This window comes from Chelonia mydas, chromosome 5 (assembly GCF_015237465.2).
Source record: "Chelonia mydas isolate rCheMyd1 chromosome 5, rCheMyd1.pri.v2, whole genome shotgun sequence".
Classification (NCBI taxonomy): domain Eukaryota; kingdom Metazoa; phylum Chordata; order Testudines; family Cheloniidae; genus Chelonia; species Chelonia mydas.
Window position 1 is genome coordinate 119,786,439 of NC_051245.2, and position 18,512 is coordinate 119,804,950.

Genomic DNA, 18,512 nt, shown 5'->3' on the forward strand with positions numbered 1-18,512 from the left:
CCTACCAAACGGATGCCCCATCCCCTCAAAGCAGCACGGTGAGGTGCAGGATACTGGCAGCCAAGGAGGTTATGTCTACCTTGGGTGGTAGTATTACCCTGGCTGTGTCTGCACAATATGCACCTCTCCATCGCTTGATCTTTTTGTTGGATTGTTGCTGGCTCTGCATTGCTATGCTAGATTTATTCCACCTCTATGCATGTGTAAGCTCTACATTATATTTCCTTGCCCCCTGACATGAATTCGCCTAGCACTACAGGATCATCAAGCTGGGCAGGGCCCAACATGCCCCCTTTTACCCATTTCCCCCCATATGCACGGTTTGCATGGGCAGCTGGACCATTTTCTGCAGAGCTCTGCGTGCATGAGGACAGAATTGTTAGACAACATTTGCATCCAGTGCATCTTGAGTCACGCTCCTTTGTAGCTGCATGGCACCTGTCCATGGATAGAGCTTAGTCCAGTCCATAAGGAAGGGAGAACTCTCCCTGGGGTTGCATTTATTACTGAAGTCCCCTGAGATTCCAAATTAGGAATATGACTGGCACCAGGATTCTCAAGAGCCACCAGTGAGTGTGGGTGGCTCAATTCTGCAGTGACCAATTTGGGGCCTGATTTTCAGGGGGTGGAGAGAAGGGTGCTCAACACTTTGAGAACCAGGCCCCTTTAAGGTGTCCCAAGTTAGGCACCCAAAATCACTAATCTCTTCTGGAAATCTTGGCCCGGGTTAAGAATCAGCAATGATCCCTCTGCTGTGATCTTTTCTTTTTAAACTCTTAGAGATTGAGGGACTATTTCCCGATGAGTCAGTATACAGATTCTTCCCCTCCCTTTCAAATATCTCGACACCCTAATCAAACTGTATTGAAAGCTTTCCTGTGTTTGCATTTTCCTCTCTGTAGAATCACTCTGCCTCTATGACTGAAGTAACCTGAGCTGGAAGATGGCAAGAGAAGTTATTTTTTATTACCCTTCAGTACAATGCTCCAAGACACACAGTTACTAAATGTCCAACGGTGACAACCAGTATTATGTTATGTCTAGTTAGAGGCTGATGTTTTGTACATTTTTTGTATGAGGAAGTGATGTAGCTTGCCCGGATTTTTTTGTCAGCTTTAATATATTTATGCCAGAATTTAAAAACAAAACACAAACAAACAAAAAGAACCCAACCTCTTTTCTTGTTTAAAGTGTGCACTGAGGAACTACATCTATGGACTTGTTGATGTTGTTATGTGATATTTGTACACAGACTTTTCTTTTTTTGTTTTATATACATTGAAATAAAATAATTATAATAATTCACTTTTACCTTTTGTTATCATAGGAAACACTTCGGACAAAGGGACAGATTCTGACGTCAGGAATCTTAGTGTAAATCTGTATTAGCTGCATAAAGATACTTCAGATTTGGCTGAGATCACGAATCTAGCCCAAAGGGTACTGACAAGTAATACACCCTCAGGCTCTGATTCAACAAGTTACTTAAGCATGTACTTATCTTTAAGTATGGGAATAATCCAGTTGAAACTGATGGGACAACTCATGTGCTTGAAGTTAGGAAGGGCTTTAGAATCTTGCTGTATCAGGGCCTGATTGAGCTGGGGCAGGAGGAAGATTGTGCTAGTTCTTAGAAAATAACTAAAATAATAGGGTCAGTGTTTGTAATTGATTTTTATGAGAATAAGTTGGTCACTTTAAAAAATGCTCGACTATTCTGCAACGACGACCCACGGTACTCCAATTGACAATAGCATTGGTGCAGGGCCCAGTTCCACCCTCGGATATACGCACACAACTCCTGCTTGAAGTAAGATATGCATATTTAAGGGCAGAAATAGGGCCATATGGGCTTGAGGGCATTACTGTGGATTTGCCCCGGATTTTTCTTAGGTGGGAGTGTCCATGTTTCATAACTGCATTATAGTGTCATAACATGAACCTTGCACTTAATCGGTGACCTTCGTTACACTGGTGCAAATGAAAAGCAAAATCACTAAAGTCAAGGGAGTTACTTGGGATTTGGACTGGTGTGACCAAGAGGTCAATTTGGCGCTGATGATCTCCATGGGATCTGGCACGCTGTTTCATTCTGAGCCTCCAATGAGCCATAAGAATAAACGGCACAGGCCATAATAGCTGAGTCTGCACTTTTTGTAAATGATATCGTCCAGAGTTTTTAACAAACCTGCTCTTCTACAATTTGCACAGTATTGTTAGAAATAAACTAAGGGGACCCTCTTTAAAACAAACAGAACCAGAGCAATAGTTTCACTTTGTGGCTTTTATTTGTTCTTCGGGTTTTCCTGCCTCTCGTTTTTCTAGCATGGTGATAACTGATGTATAGCCCTTTTAAGGAATAGAGCCTCTCTCTGTACTTTCACTGGAATGTTTACCTGACTCTTCCAAGTTGGTGCTTCTTGGCTTTTTTGTATATTTTTTTCCCAAAACCGATGGAAAAAAAAAATCACAAAAAAACTTGCATCCAGGGTTCTGTCATTTGTTTTTTGAAGAAATGCTGGGATGGTTCTTTGTGTCTTGCCTTACACGTGATTATTCTGGCTTGCTATTGTCTTGGGAATCTACTTTTTGCCTTGGGAGTGGCAGAATGTAGACATGGGATTGGTCTTAGGATTCCTGAGCAACCCCTGGTGAAACCACTGATAGGTCTCAGGTTTCCACACTTGGGCCTTGAGCCAAAACCCAGTGAAATCTGCTCTCTGCAATAGCAGCTCAGCCATTTTCAAACACCAATAGAAAGGAGTGAGAAAGAACCGTGTTTCTGTCAGCTGGGTGAGGTAGATCCAAAGTGTGCAGGTCTGCCTCTTACAGGTTCTACCCCACTACAGCTGAAACCAGATCAGTGAGAATAGTTCTACCATTGATTCCCTGGCATGGATGAAGGGAGACTTTTTTTAAGAACCGTCCTGTCCAGGTTATTAGAGAGACAAGGTGGGTGAGGTAATATCTTTTATTGGACCAACTTCTGTTGGTGAGAGAGACGAGCTTCCACAGAGCTCTTCTTCAGGTCTGGGAAAGGATCTCCGAGTATCCCGGCTGACTAGAAGATGGAACCATTGTTTCACGTATGTAGTTAGCACATATTCTAAGGGACCATTCAAGATAGAGTGCATGTGTATAGATGCTAACTACTTAACGCTAAAAACAATCTGTTACCCCCTGCTGTGTCACTGGGAGTACCTTTCCCAGACCTGAAGAAGAGCTCTGTGTGGCTTGAAACCTAGTCTGTCTTACCAACAGAAGTTGGGCCAGTAAAACATATCACCTCACCCACCTTGTCTCCCTAATACCTTGGGACCAACACGGCTGCAACTACATTGCATACAACAATGGAAGCGGTCCAAGTTAAGGTACTGATCTCTCCTCCAGAGCTCTATGGCTGCACTTGGATTTTCAGACCCTTAATTCCTGAATGCAGCTTCTCTAGTTAAGGCTGCAGTGTAGAAAAGGTTAGAAAATAAGAGTGGTCAAAACACTCAAGGCAACTTGTCTACACTACAGTCTCCACTGTTGAGCTGCACATGGTGGGAGTTATGGATTCAAAAACTTTGTAGACAAAGCCTAGGTGGTCTCCAGCATAGTTTAATGGTGCAGCAGCATGTCAGAGAGAAAAATCCTCGTTCCTACTTCTCAGAGAAACTCTGTTTCACTGCCTGTGACTTGTAGGACTGGGAAATCAGGGCCAAGTGTCCAGTGAATCTGGTCAAGGGCTGGTTTGGACAGGTTATATCTATACACATCACAGGAGACTTACAAGGTTTCAGTACTTTCCCCTTAAAATTTGGGATTCACTTGAAGCAAAAACTCAAGGGTTGGAACGGCTGGGAAGCAAAACTGGGAAATTTTGCACAGAACCCTGCAGAAAGAAGCCACCACCGGACTCCCATCCATGGGGCCTGATCCGATTCCCATAGATTTCAGTGAGAGCTGGATCAGGCCCCATGCACACGTCTGCCTTCTACTAGATCGAATCATTCTTGTTCGTGCTTTTGTGTTTCCCACCTGTTATTGGCTGCAGGCCTGCAAGAGAGGATGGCCACGTTGTAGTGGTTGGAAATGCACCCTCGTCCCCAGGGAGGTGTATTTCTCTTTCATTTGATACCCAGAACTCACAGATGGTTCCAATATTTCTTGATCGGGTTCAGGAGGGCATGGGGCACAAACTTTTCAGTCCAGGCCTCCCTATTTTCAGAGCTTGCTGCTTCCTGTTGGGCACAGGTGGTGCCAAAGGAATTTTTGGATCTCTCTCCAAGAATGTTCCTGTGCTGCGGCGTGGGGTTGGGCTTCACCTCCCCACATCACGGGCAAGACGAAAAAGGGGCTCCTTGAGCTGCGGCAGAACGGGGACCCCGGGGGCTCTATCAGGTGCCCAGCGCCTGGATAAGACAGCAGGGTGCAGTTCTTTCGCCCATGTCTCCTCATCCTCTCCATCACTTCCTCAGCATATGCTTTGCTGTCGTAGTTCTGGTCGCTCTCTCCCACGACGAGGAGGATCTGACCCTGAGCCTTTTCAACAGGGATGATGCTACCTTGATTTGCCTCCGCTTGAGTGTCCCCAATGACACTGGAGAGAGAGAGCAGCCCCAGGGGTGTGAGCCGCACACACTCAGGTTTGTAAGGTATTGGGCTGATGTGGAGATCACGGTAGTTCAGCGCAGTCCCGTGAATGGCACTGGTCCCGTTAATGCAAACTGTGGCTGTGATCTGTGGTAGGAACGTTGCCATCGCCAGTGCAATCTCAGCACCTTTGCAGATTGCAACTACACCAACTCCTGCCCCTCCCACCTGAAAACACACCATAAAGAAATACATTAAACTAATGTCCAGGCTGTGTGTGTTTATTCTGCCTTTTAATGATTCCTGTTCTCTGATCAAGTGGCACAACAGTGACAGTCTTATCTAAGCATATTTAGTGTGGCCATCACGAAGATATCTGGACCTTCACTAGTAAGTCAAGATAACATAAGCATCCAACTGACATAAGTCTGAAAGATGGATATTCACCATTGCACCTTAAATTATGCAAGGCAAACACCAAGACTGCAAATGCGGACTGTATTTGCACATGGCCAGTTGGATGTATGTAAATATTCAGCTTGCTACGTGCAGTTGTGCAATTAAATTAAATGTGCAATTATAAGTATTAACGGCAAATGTCCATCTTGCTATCTCCATCTCCAGAACTATGTATCCACTTCCCATATTTTCCAGTTTAAATGTGGCTGTCATAATTACCTTGGAAATTATCTCTCTGTCTCCCTACCACCACCATCACCAGCTCTGCTTTTTTAAAAAAATAACAACTTTGATTACATACATGCTTGTTGACAGCTGGGTAGACATTTGAGATAGCAGGCAGGGGCTTGACCTCGTGATGTTAACCCTGCTGAGCAATAGGAGCGAAGAGAATGGGGTTGCACCACTAGACGTGTCATCCTTCAGAAGAAGTTTAGATGAGGTTCCGTCTAGTCCATCCCCATGGAAATCCCATTGCATTTTTCCCCCCAAAAAAATGTTCGATAAAAACTCTGGTGTCTTGACCCTATTGCCTTGCTCAATAACAAGTTGTAGTGCCTAACGCTGGGTGAGACTCAAAATGATCGGACATGTTCCTCTTTGAACGCAGAGCTAGTTTTCCTACAGACCCAACAGGACCCATTCTGTGGAGCAGAGAAGACTGAGATCTAGTCAGAAGGCCAAAGATCATTTGAAGTCTGGAGCACCTCTGAGCAAACTCAACAGGAGGAGAATAAAACTTGCAGTTGGTCATCTTTGTCTTCTCCAGGAGGTGTGACAGCGGGGAAGGATACCCCTTTGATGGAGGGGATTGCAGGGAGTTGCAATATGGCTCAGGCAGTAATTCAAGATACGTCTACACTGCAAAAAAATGGTGTGTTTTTAACTCAGCTTATCTGACCAACATTAGCAAACTTGGGTTAAAATAGCAGTGACGACACAGCAATTCAGCTTTTGACTCAAGTTAGTAGCTCAAGTTAAAGATTATATGGGAGAATGGGGGTGAACTCGAGTTGCTAACCTGAGTTAAAAGCCACGTTGCTGTGTCCTCACTGCTCTTCTAACCTGGGTCAGCTAACCCAAGTTAAGAACACACTGTTTTTTGCAGGGTAGTTATATCCTTAGACACACAAGCTACACCCTATGGAGGTTTGTTGGCTTTCCTCAGGGAGAAAAGATATAGAACTTATCTGTGAGCAGAAAATACCTTTGGATGTCCCAAGAGTATGTTGGCAGCTTCCTCAAAATATTCCAGATCCACCACATCTAGACACCTGGGCAGGTCTTCATACGCAAAGTAAGCTAGGGCCAGTGCTGCAAATCCACGACTGGCAAGGAGGCTGGCTCGGAATTCAATGAGTCCACCCACACCACCAAACATGTCAATCAGCCCTGGAAAAGGACCTTCCCCTGAGGAGAACAAGGAAGAGAAAATGAGTGAAAACCAGAGACATAAACAAGGAAAGGTAAGCATGGACTCACAGAATCATAGAAGATTGGGGTTGGAAGAGACCTCAGGAGGTCATCTGGTCTAATCCCCTGCTCAAAGCAGGACCAATACCAACTAAATCATCCCAGCCAGGGCTTTGTCAAGCCAGGCCTTAAAAACCTCTAAGGATGGATATTCCACCACCTCCCTAGGTAACCCTTTCCAGTGCTTGACCACCCTCCTAGTGAAATAGTGTTTCCTAATATCCAACCTAGACCTCCCTGACTGCAACTTGAGACCATTTCTCCTTGTTCTGTCATCTGCCACCACTGGGAACAGACTAGCTCCATCCCCTTTGGACCCCCCTTCAGGCAGTTGAAGGCTGCTATCAAATCCCCTCTCACTCTTCTTTTCTGCAGACTAAATGAGCCCAGTTCCTTCAGCCTCTCCTCAATAAGTCATGTACCCCAGCCCCCTAATCATTTTCCTTGCCCTCTGCTGGACTCTGTCCAATTTGTCCACATCCTTTCTGTAGTGGGAGTCCAAAACTGGACACAATACTCCAAATGTGGCCTCACCAGTGACGAATAGGAGGGAATAATCACTTCCCTCGATCTGCTGGCAATGCTCCTACTAAAGCAGCCCAATATGCTGTTAGCCATCTTGGCAACAAGGGCACACTGTTGAAAAGCTGAATATGAGTCATCCACTGTAATCCCCAGATCCTGTTCTGCAGAACTGCCAGTCAGTCCACAGCCTGTACCAGTGCATGGGATTCTTCCGTCCTAAGCGCAGGACTCTGCACTTGTCCTTGTTGAACCTCATCAGATTTCTTTTGGCCCAATACTCCAATTTGTTTAGGTCACTCTGGACCCTATCCCTAACCTCTAGCGTATCTACCTCTCCCCACAGCTTAGTGTCATCTGCGAATTTGCTGAGGGTGCAATCCATCCCATCATCCAGATCATTAATGAAGGTTTTGAACAAAACTGGCCCCAGGACTGACCCCTGGGTCACTCCTCTTGATACCGGCTGCCAACTAGACATTGAGCCGTTGATCACTACCCATTGAGCCTGACGATCTAGCCAGCTTTCTATCCACCTTATAGTCCATTCGTCCAACCTATACTTCTTTAACTTGCTGGCAAGAATACCGTGGGAGACCGTATTTGCTAAAGTCAAGGTATATCATGTCCACCGCTTTCCCCATATTCACGGAGCTACTTATCTCATCATAGAAGGCGATCAGGTTGGTCAGCCATGACTTGCCCTTGGTGAATCCATGTTGACTGTTCCTGATAACCTTCCTCTCCTCCAAGTGCTTCAAAATGAATTCTTTGAGCACCTGCTCCATGATTTTTCCAGGGACTGAGGTGAGGCTCACCGGTCTGTAGTTCCCCGGATTCTCCTTCTTCCCTTTTTTAAAGATGGGCACTATATTTGCCTTTTTCCAATCGTCCAGGACCTCCCCCATCGCACGAGTTTTCAAAGATGATGGCCAATGGCTCTGCAATCACATCAGCCAAGTCCCTCAGCACCCTCGGATGCATTAGATCCGGATGCATGGACTTTGGCATGTCCAGCTTTTCTAAATAGTCCTTAATCTGTTCTTTCACCAGTGAGGGTTACTCACTTCCTCCCCATACTGTGCTGCCCAGTGCAGCAGTCTGGGAGCTGACCTTGTTTGTGAAGACCGAGGCAAAAAAAGCATTGAATACTTCAGCTTTTTCCACATCATCTGTCACTAGGTTGCCTCCCCCATTCAGTGAGGGTCCCACACTTTCCCTAACCACCTTCTTGTTGCTAACATACCTGTAGAAACCCTTCTTGTTACCCTTCACATCCCTTCCTAGCTGCAACTCCAATTGTGTTTTGGCCTTCCTGATTACACCCCTGCATACTCAAGCAATATTTTTATTCTCCTCCCTAGTCATCTGTCCACGTTTCCACTTCTTGTAAACTTCCTTTTTTGTGTTTAAGCTCACCAAAGATTTCTCTGTTAAGCCAAGCTGGTCGCCTGCCACATTTGCTATTCTTTCTGCACATTGGGATGGTTTGTTCCTCTGCCCTCAATAAGGCTTCTTTAAAATATAGCCAGCTCTCCTGGGCTCCTTTCCCCCTCATATTAGGCTCTCAGGGGATCCTGCCCATCAATTCCCTGAGGGAGTGAAAGTCTGCTTTTCTGAAGTCCAGGGTCTGTATTCTGCTGCTCTCCTTCCTTCCTTTTGTCAGGATCTTGAACTCAATCATTTCATGGTCACTGCTGCCCAGGTTGCCACCCACTTCTACTTCCCCTACCAATTCTTCCCTTTTTGTGAGCAGCAGGTCAAGAGGAGCATGGCCCCTGGTTGGTTCCTCCGGCACTTGCATCAGGAAGTTGTCCCCAGTACTCTCCAAAAACTTCCTGGATTGTCTGTGCACTGCTGTATTGCTCTCCCAGCAGATGTCAGGGTGATTGAAGTCCCCCATGAGAACCAGGGTCTGTGATGTGGAAACTTCTGTTAGTTGTTCAAATAAAGCCTCATCTACCTCATTCTCCTGGTTTGGTGGTCTATAGCAGATGCCCACCATGTTGCTCCCACCTCTAAACTTAACCCAAAGACTCTCAACAGGCTTTTCTCCAGTTTCATACTGGAGCTCTGAGCAATCATACTGCTCTTACTTACAGTCAACTCCTCCACCCTTTCTCCCCCGCCTGTCCTTCCTGAACAGTTTATACCCATCCATGACAGTGCTCCAGTCATGTGAGTTACCCCACCAAGTCTCTGTTATTCCAATCACATCATAGTTCCTTGACTGTTCCAGGACTTCCAGTTCTTCCTGCTTGTTTCCCAGGCTTCTTGCGTTCGTGTACAGGCACCTAAGATAACTAGCCGATTGCCCTACTTTCTCAGTGGGGATAAGGAGGCCCTCCCCCTCCCACCCTCCTCTTTGTATTTCCTCCCGGAATCCCACTTCCCCACTTACCTCTGGGCTTAGGTCTCATCTCCCGGTGAACCTAGTTTAAAGCCCTTCTCACTAGGTTAGCAAGCCTGCCTGCGAAGATGCTCTTCCCTCTCTTTGTTAGGTGGATCCCATCTCTTCCTAGCAACCCTTCTTCCTGGAACAGCATCCCATGGTCGAAGAATTCAAAGCCCTCTCTCCAACACCACCTGTGCAACCACGCATTTATTTCCACAATTCGATGGTCCCTACCTGGGCCTTTCCTTCAACAGGGAGGATGAACGAGAACACGACTTGCACGATGAGAACACGATTCAGTGTCAAAATGGCTAGAACTGGAATTGTTGTCACTAGCTAACAGTGCCACTGAACCCAGCCTTTCCCATTCTTACCTCTCATAGCCCACTCCTGGGAACAGAGCAGAATTCTGGTATCTGCCTTTCTACTTTCAGATGAATCGACTAGAACCCTAGGACAACAGCCCTACAACTGCTGTGACATGGAGCCCAGCCAAGATGGTGTGACCCTAAGAGCCCTTTTATCCTGACTGGCACAGGGTGCACAGTGATATGTAAAAATAAATCCCAGCAAGTCTGACAAATGTGCTACCGACAACACAAAGTTGTCAGAATAGTTATCTAACCAGTGTGTTGTAAGGCATCCTATGAAAAATGGTGACGTGCTGGTCATGGATATCACTGCATGATGTATGTATGGTTCACGTGTAGAGCTATGTCAGTATGCTGGAAATGTATTACTAAAACATGTTTAGACCAAGCAATCCAAGTCAGGCTGATAACCAGGGTTGTGCTAGACAAAGGTACCTGGATTTGCCAGTCCTGGGTCAAGCTTTGTAAGCCAGAGACAATGAAAGTATATTTGCATTTAAAGTAAACAAAGCAATCTGTCCAACAGAGCCAACAAAGTGATGTGATAACAATACCTCATCTTGTCAATACACTCCCACACTAGGTACTAGACAAAGCCCCAAACACATCGTTAGAAACAGTCCCTGCCTCAAAGAGGCTACAGTCTAGAAAGTAGATTAACCCTCTCAGCTGGTTATACACCCTGGGGAGGGATGGGGCTGTGCAGGAGTGGAAATTGGGGAAACCACTGGGGAAGAGTCTGAACTTGATTTCTCTAGTTATATGGAAAGGACTTGCCCACCTGAAATGTTTGAAGATAGACCTTTGAAAGAGAAGAGCCTTAACTGGATTCCTGGGCTCCAGGAATAGCCTATAGACCTATTTCTAATTTTAGGCCACAAAATGAATAATGACCCTTTACAGAGCCCCCTCATACAGCTGGATGACTGTGCACTTTACAACCGCCCCATCCCTCTGCTCACCAAACATCACACTCACAGGTAGGCATGTGCAAACAGATCGTTGTTTTTCCATGTGAACAGTGTAACCGCCTTGGGATCTCCAGTTTGTACACAGAGAGCTCGGTTACTAAGATGAAGAAAGCTCTGCCTGGCTGTTCACAAGAATTGGGGCTTATACCTTATGTAGAAAGACAAGGCAGATGAGAAAGAGGTGGAGGACAGAAAAGAGAAGATAGAGATACCAGAAAGGAATGGAATTGGGTGAAAAAAGCAAGGAAAATTTGAATACTCATGAATGAATTTTTTTGAATGAATGTGCTTTGCTCTGTGTGTGTTTGTGTTTGCGTTTTACTCGCAGGAATGTTTGTGGAAACAGCAAATGGCAAGCCAGTGCTGGAAGAGCGTCACTGAGAGTAAGTCAGAACTCATCAATCTGAGTATTCTCAATGGAAACCGAATCCTGAAAGTCATGCTCATCCAGTCATGAAGCAAAATCACCACCATGTGACCCATTGATCCAATCATAACTAACCAAAGCAGCTGAGATTTTTTACACCCATGACAAACTGCTGGGGACAATCTTTAGGCCAGGAATTAGTCACAGAAATTATCTGGCAAACAAATACATTGGAGAAGATTGCAATCAGTTGGCAGACCATTCGTGAACAGAAAAAGCAACCTTTGCTGAATCAAGACCTTATTTAGGACTCATTCACCCAGTTCTAGAACCAAGGAGATGGGGATTCTCTCACCTGGAGGGAGGAAGAGGGCTCCACGGACTCTGCTGCCCCTGATCTGGACCCGTTGTACTCCGGGTGCCACGTACCACCGCTCCACAGTCTGGCTGGCTGCAGGCTGATTGTGGGGTGAGGAAAGCATGTGATATGAGTTGAACACGTCCAGGCGGACCCGGAAGGGACTCTGCATCACATCCCGCTTCATCAGCCTATGGAACAGCTTTTCCGGCTTCAGGCACTGAAACAGACCCATGGGCTGCACACCAGCGTAATCCCCTCCAGTGGCAGCAGCCCGCTCCAGGTCCACCTCACCAGCCTTATCTGACCAGTAGAATGCTTTGGAGCAGAAGAGCACCCCTTTCTCGTCGGTCAGAGAGGCTTGGAGGGTCACCAACTGGGAGGGGGGCAAGCCAGAGACCTTGATTTTCAGTGGTTCATCAGCAAGGGCTGTCTTCGGGGTGACTGTGAGCCTGATCATTGCTAAAGCAGGGGCTGCCGGTAGCCCTCAGGTACCTGGGAAACAAGTAGAGATGAAAGGAATACCAAACGGTTAAACTACAGTGTGCTGAAATAGGAGGTAGGCAGGCATGGAAGATTCCCATTAAGTCAGGCCATCCAGCCCATTGCCTGGTAATACTTCGTCTTGCTCACAGCAAATGCAGTCACAATGGCGTGAACACTTGTGCACCGTGAGCAGCATTTGTGCATGTGGCTATGTGGGGCACTAGGAGGTTTCAGCGGCAGTCACCAAGGTGTCACTGAATCAAAGGTCTGAGTGGAGCTCACGGTTCAGAGAAACTCGTGAAAAAACCATAGAACAGCTCAATTGATTGTGGGGCTTAGGATTTCTGGATGCCACAGGGATTGCTGATCATAGAACAAGGGGCTCGTCTGCTAGTTCCCTGCTTGGAATAGTTTTTACTGCAACCTCCACACCCAGTTAAGATGTAAATAGCAATGTGCTAGAGGTACAAGGACCACATTTCTCCGGGTTTGAGGGAGAACATGTTGAGATCCCACTGAGTAGAGCCAACTTTTGTTTGAAACTTGTTCCTCTTTTCTTTCAGGATGTTACAGCACCCCAGATAATTCAGGGACTGGTGCTCTGTAAATATCTAAAACAGAGGGAGTTAGAGGCCAGGCTCATCTTTAGCTGAAACTGAGGGTTTCTGAATTATGGGGCCTTAGAGGAAAGGTTTGAGAGCTGATTATTTTCCAGAACTAAGCAGAATGATCCTATGAAAGCCTGTATCGGCTAAGGCACTTATTTGGTGCCCAAAGTGGTCAACTTTATCTGTGTCAACTGGTTGTCTCTGCTTTTTCTATTGTATTAGCTATTGAGGGCCCCTCGACAGTGATAGCTGGGTATGAAGTACAGCTCTCTGGGCAGAAATAGTGGTAATGCTTTGTACTTCTATAGCATCTTCCATGCCAGGACCTCAAAGCATTTGACAAGCATTCATGCGAGCATCTGTGACACAGTTAGCCTCAGCACTCCTGCAAGACAGAGAACTATTACTGTAGAGCTGTTCACTTTAGTACTAGAGGTGCTGGTGCCAAAGCACCATCTTTGTGTGTTCATCTTCCAGGGCATCCTCTGCCAGAATGCACTGCCACGTGCTAGAAACAATTGCTCATTTTCCAAATCCACATATAGGAAAAAAATCAGTATGTCCAGTTCTACAGTGTGACTTACATTTGCAGCACAGAGCACTCACGTGACATGCCTAAAGCCACACAAGAAGTCAGGATCAGAGCCAGGACTACTTCCAAGCTGCCCTGACTCCTAAATCCATTCTTGGTATTCGTGAGGCCACTTGTTTTGGGAATGTGGGACTTTGCCCTTACCTAATGACCCATTGGTTATACACAGGACATTCTCCCTTAATTATTTCCTAACAGACACACTCACAAAGACATTCCCTGAGTACATTGCTGATTCCACAGAGGCTCACAACCTACCCTCAGTCCCGACAGGTTCACAAGACTGCCTCTCTCACCAATCACAATAAGCTCCTGTCGCAGTGTCTTTCACCTCCTTTCTCTTCCCCTCTCCTGGCTTGAGATGCAACAAAGGGAGATTAGCCTCCTGCAAATTTAAGAACAGATTTTTACACATATTTAGCCACCTGAAGATGCAAATATCACTGAAATCAAGGGGAGTTAGGCACCTAGTGAGCTTCTCAAAAGCACCTAAGTGCCTGGCTGCAGTTTGAGGTGGGCACGTAGCTTTTAACATCTAGCCCTTAGCACCCCAGTGCTCAGCAGTTTTGCACAAGCCTTTGAGGCCAGTTCTTACCTGCGCCCACTAGGCTTCACAACCGGTGACTCCTCTGTTCCCAAGTCCGATCCTGTCTCATTGCAAATCAGCCCCAGTCAGTTTACCCATAGCTTCCTGCAGGGCTACTGTGAAAACACCATTGAGAGAGAACCCTGCAGGAAGACCTTTGCCCCAAGAAATCTTAGTTTGGCGGGATTATGTAGTAAACGACTGCTTCTACATTAAAAGGGGAGAGGCTGGCCGGACCAATAGATTCAATCTCCTCCCCTTTCTTCCCACGCTCCCAGCCTGTCTCTTGTCTCCTTCCCTCCGCATCTCTTTCCTAATCTGTCCCCTTTTCCCTCCCTGATCTTCCTGTCCTGTCCCTTCCTGTGAGAAGGAAGGGTCAGGACAGAGAGAGAGGAGGTATCAGAGTAGTAGCCATGTTAGTCTGTATCAGCAAAAACAAGAGGAGTCCTTGTGGCACCTTAGAGACTAGCAAATTTATTTGGGCATAAACTTTCGTGGGCTGAAACCCACTTTATCAGAAAAAAGGAGGAGGATTTCAGGACAAGGACAAGGAAAAGCACTAGGAAGTGGATTGGAGAGGTGAGCTCTGTAAACCTTTCCTTGCTGCCTGGGTGTAAGTCACCCTGAGCATCTTTTGTGTGCTCTGAGGATGGAACATCACCATTCAGATTGCCGCTAAAACTGTTTTAATTTGATTCAGCACTGCCAAGAGAGTGCTTCACAAGCAGGGTGGAGTGACTTAAATCAACCAGGTAAATCACTGAGCAGAAAGCCTTCAGTTGAATCACTGATTTGAATCAACTGTTCCATTTGTACTTCAGTTATTTGCTACAGAAAGGTGCATTCTCATTGGCCGATGTAACCCTGTTGATTTATAATTAACAGAGCGTTTACATGGCATTTGGCAACATCTTTTTGCTACGTAGAGGGTGCACTATAACCATGTACATTTATGTAAGTCATTATGTAGCTTAGTATTTTCAGATGCCTATTGTGCATTTTTAGTATTTTAGAAACTGATATATGGAGTCATGAGTATTCATAATTTGAGAACTGAGCCCGTCAGAGCTCAGGTAGGGAGAAGTTAGAAAGTAGGAGTATTAGACCACGCAACTGGGCTCAGGGGAGGCACCTGAGAGATACATGATGGTGTCGAGGCCAAGTACCAAAGCCTGTGATGACTTTGCCAGCCTCTTGCACTTACAGCAGAGTCCCTGGGTCCCCCACAGGATCAAGTCCTTAATACAGGGCATGACCTATTGTGCCATATTTATAAAGCTTGACCACAAAAGTTAGATATTTGCCCCCTGATTCTTTCGTTATATAGAAAAGCAGCCTTTAGCTCAAAATTCTTGATAGAGGCTCATGGATTCAGCATATTTTAATTTAAATGTTTTAAGAGATTATAGTAAGTTTAGGCCTTACTATATTTTATATTCAATTCAGATCTAATTTTAAACAGATTTTTTTAAACAAAAGAAAAACTTGTAATTTAAATAACATCCAATTGAAATTAAAAAAAAAAATCCCCAAAAATATTTTTCCAGCTGTTCAGAAAAGACCAGCAGTTATCTACCTATTATAGGGGCGCCTTTGACCATGTTAGCTGAACATCAAAAAGAGTGCATGTGTGCTTCTCTCCATCCGTCCAGAAGGGATAACATAGTGGGCAAATATTAGGTTTGAAATTTTTCAACTCCCTCAAAACATATGTTCAGATTTCAAAAGGGTCAACTCAGTCCATCATCCTGTCGAGGGCTGGATTTAGGGGTAGGTGACCCAGGGTGCCGGGCTTGGGGGGTGCCTGGCCTGGGGTGCTGTTTTTGTTGTTAGCGACAAAAGGGAAAATAGAATGTTTGAAGGAAAATACTTCAGGTGGTCCGTACATGGATTCATGTTTCACGAACCTCCTGGAATGTTTCTGTAAGCTTAGAGGAAATGAATTGGCCAGTCTTTAGATCTCTCTGATGCTGTGCTTCGTTTCGCGGGGAAAAGGCAAGAAAAATGACTTTCTGAACTAACGGACGAGGGTTAACATTCTAAGGCTGTCACCTAGTGTAACACTATTTAATAGTGGTCCATACAATGTTGGTGCACAGTTCAATTTCTTGATGTTAGTACATTTCAGTTATTCTTACAATTAAAAAGTTTCCATAAGCTTAGAGGAAACTAATTTTTTTATTTGCTTATATATGGCATGAATAAATACAGATTTACAGATCCTAGTGTGCAAATTTATCATCTTATATCACAGGGATCAATCATGCATGCAAGACATGCATCAAAGTCATGAAATGGGCTACAAATGCAATAAAAATAAGGTATTCAAAAGTTTAACAAATGGAGGGAGGGGGCGCCGAAGACACTCCTCGCCTATGGCGCCATTTGGTCTAGGGCCAGCCCTGATTCTGCCAAGGTAGATAATTGAACTCCATACAGTTTACCATCCATGGATCTTTAGGACAAAGACCCTCAGGTAACTTGGTTCAAAAACCAGGTTCTGTCACTTAGTATAAACATTAAAGATCCCCAGTGCTTTCTGTGAAATTATGACTTTGGGCGGGTATCTTTTTGCCGTCACTTCTCCTACACCTGCTATTCCACACATGCCACCTGCCTGCTCCCTTTCACCTCCCCTATGGCTCAATTGCAACAGCGAAGCCATTCTTATAGATAGTTTATTATGTACTTTAGGCTCCTTGAAATTAGGGCACTCCATAAATATATGAGAAATCCTATGGGATTTGGTCATTCTCCATTCCAATCCTTTTTGCAAGGTACTTGCAAACTTGACTCACAAGAAACCAGTAACAAGACTCCAGTATTTAGAACATCTTTATTACACATAAATAATGTAAATTTAATAGGCAGCAGGTTTAAAACAAACAAAAGGAAGTATTTTTTTCACACAATGCACAGTCAACCTGTGGAACTCCTTGCCAGAGGATGTTGTGAAGGCCAAGACTATAACAGGGTTCAAAAAAGAACTAGATACATTCATGGAGGATAGGTCCATCAATGGCTATTAGCCAGGATGGACGGGGATGGTGTCCCTAGCCTCTGTTTGCCAGAAGCTGGGAACGGGTGACAGGGGATGGATCCCTTGATGATTACCTGTTCTGTTCATTCCCTCTGGGGCACCTGGCATTGGCCACTGTCAGAAGACAGGATACTGGGCTAGATGGACCTTTGGTCTGACCCAGTATGGCCGTTCTTATGTAAATTGTTTAGAAACACTCACCATGTTCTGTGTTTTAGATGCTGCTAGTGCAGCAGGCTGTATGTAGCTAAGCCTGTAGTTAGTAAACAGAGTTATTAAGGACCCAACAATGCCTTTGTGGTTTCTTCATCTTATTGGAGCTATAGAACTTATTCTGAGGGAGTTCTATGGCCTATGTTATATAGGAGTCAGAGTAGATGATCACAATGCTCCCTTCTGGCCTTGGAATCTATGAATCAGCCCTCAACCATTTCCTGCCTCCCACAATTATGGACAGATTTATATATTTTGGGTTTGCTACATTGCCTCTATTTACACACACTATGCTAGGTGCTGATATGAAGGGTATTTGCATTACAAATGAAGATCTTTCATAGTTTATGTGAGGATAGTTTAGTTGGGGTTGGTCCTTGTTTGAGCAAAGGGTTGGTCTAGATGACCTCCCGAGGTCTCTTCCAACTCTAATCTTCTATGATGCGTTTACAATTCCTAACTTGTAGTATGACATGGGTATCTCCAGAAGTGTGCTTGTGCTGAGTCAACTCTTCTAAATGTGATGCAGTGTATACCCTGTCCTGGCTCAGAAAGCGTTAATGTGGACCTTAGTGGGACCTGGAGGTGGGCCAGGCCTAATTAATGATGAAGCTGAGTTGGGGAGGAGCTGGGTGGTGCTATAAACAGAGGAAGTTTGGAACAGAAGGGGCTATAGGGAGAAGCTCTGCAATCATTTTCCCTGGGGCAGGCAGTGAAGAGGCTTGGAGGGAATGAGAAGGCTCTTGCACAGTGAGGAGAAAGCCCAGGGAAAGGCTTTGTAGGAAGGATAGCAGCAATGAGTCTGGTGAAGTGAACCTTGACTGCCTGCCCTAGGGTCCCTGCATTAGAACCCAGTGTAGAAGGCAGGCCTGGGTTCACCTGATAAGGTGGTGTGAAGCCTCTAAGGTGACATGGACTACTGGATACCCTGAGAAAACAGTGAATGGACCACTGGGCCCTGAATTGATGGTGGCAGACTGGCTGGAGGGATCACACATTTGTTTGACAGACTTCCTATTACCCTAGAAGGGGCAAGACTAAATGTGACTTGACTAGAGAGCGGAGGTACAAGAAGAGGGAGACCAGTGCTAGAACCAGAGTGATTGTCAGCATAAGGTGCTAGAGAAGGAGAGCCTGCTATGCCATGCCCAGTCACAAAGGGATGCACCTATGGTGAGTTAACTCTTCTACAAACCTCTCCCAGCCCACCCATATAGATAGCTACCAGAACTAGCATTGTTTCTACTAAAGCATCATCCAAAACAATTAAAAGAATCGCTGTGAGGCAAAGCTAGAACTCCTCTGGACTTGGAAGGGAAGATGCACTTGGGAGTATGAGTTCCCTAGTAACTTTTTGTGACTTGTGATAAAGTGATGGTTATGAAATTTGTTGATTAAAGCAGCAAAATAACCTTTGTAATAGGAATCCGCAATTGAAAGCGGAAGCTGCTCACTGTACTTCAAAACTGACACAACCTATATGTTTGCACTCA

General features: G+C 45.3%; 2 protein-coding genes across 6 annotated transcripts in view; one reads left to right on the forward strand and one right to left on the reverse strand.

Moving 5' to 3' along the window:
- Nucleotides 1-2,257, forward strand: part of PLPPR1 (phospholipid phosphatase related 1) — a 178,231-nt gene extending 175,974 nt beyond the window's left edge. For 2 of the 4 annotated variants that reach the window (XM_037902162.2, XM_037902161.2), the window contains exon 8: nt 903-1,691. In XM_037902162.2, the coding sequence (XP_037758090.1) occupies nt 903-935 (33 nt within the window). In that variant the 3' untranslated portion in view covers nt 936-1,691. Of the gene's footprint in view, nt 1-902 lie in introns of all 4 variants that reach the window. The other 2 variants (XM_043547314.1, XM_043547315.1) reach the window with 2 other exon arrangements.
- On the reverse strand, nt 945-13,959 carry BAAT (bile acid-CoA:amino acid N-acyltransferase). Of its 2 annotated transcripts, none has more exons than XM_043547313.1 (5): nt 13,776-13,959; nt 13,477-13,565; nt 11,492-11,989; nt 6,245-6,447; nt 945-4,806 (listed from the first exon to the last, which is right to left on the reverse strand). In XM_043547313.1, exons 3-5 carry the CDS (start codon nt 11,952-11,954, stop codon nt 4,210-4,212), a joined length of 1,263 nt encoding a protein of 420 aa, XP_043403248.1. In that variant the 5' UTR covers nt 11,955-11,989; nt 13,477-13,565; nt 13,776-13,959; the 3' UTR covers nt 945-4,209. The 2 variants fall into 2 exon arrangements, with proteins under 2 accessions (XP_043403248.1, XP_007066174.2); XM_007066112.3 differs by having other exon boundaries at nt 13,439-13,565; nt 13,776-13,958.
- Nucleotides 13,960-18,512: the final 4,553 nt, after the last annotated feature.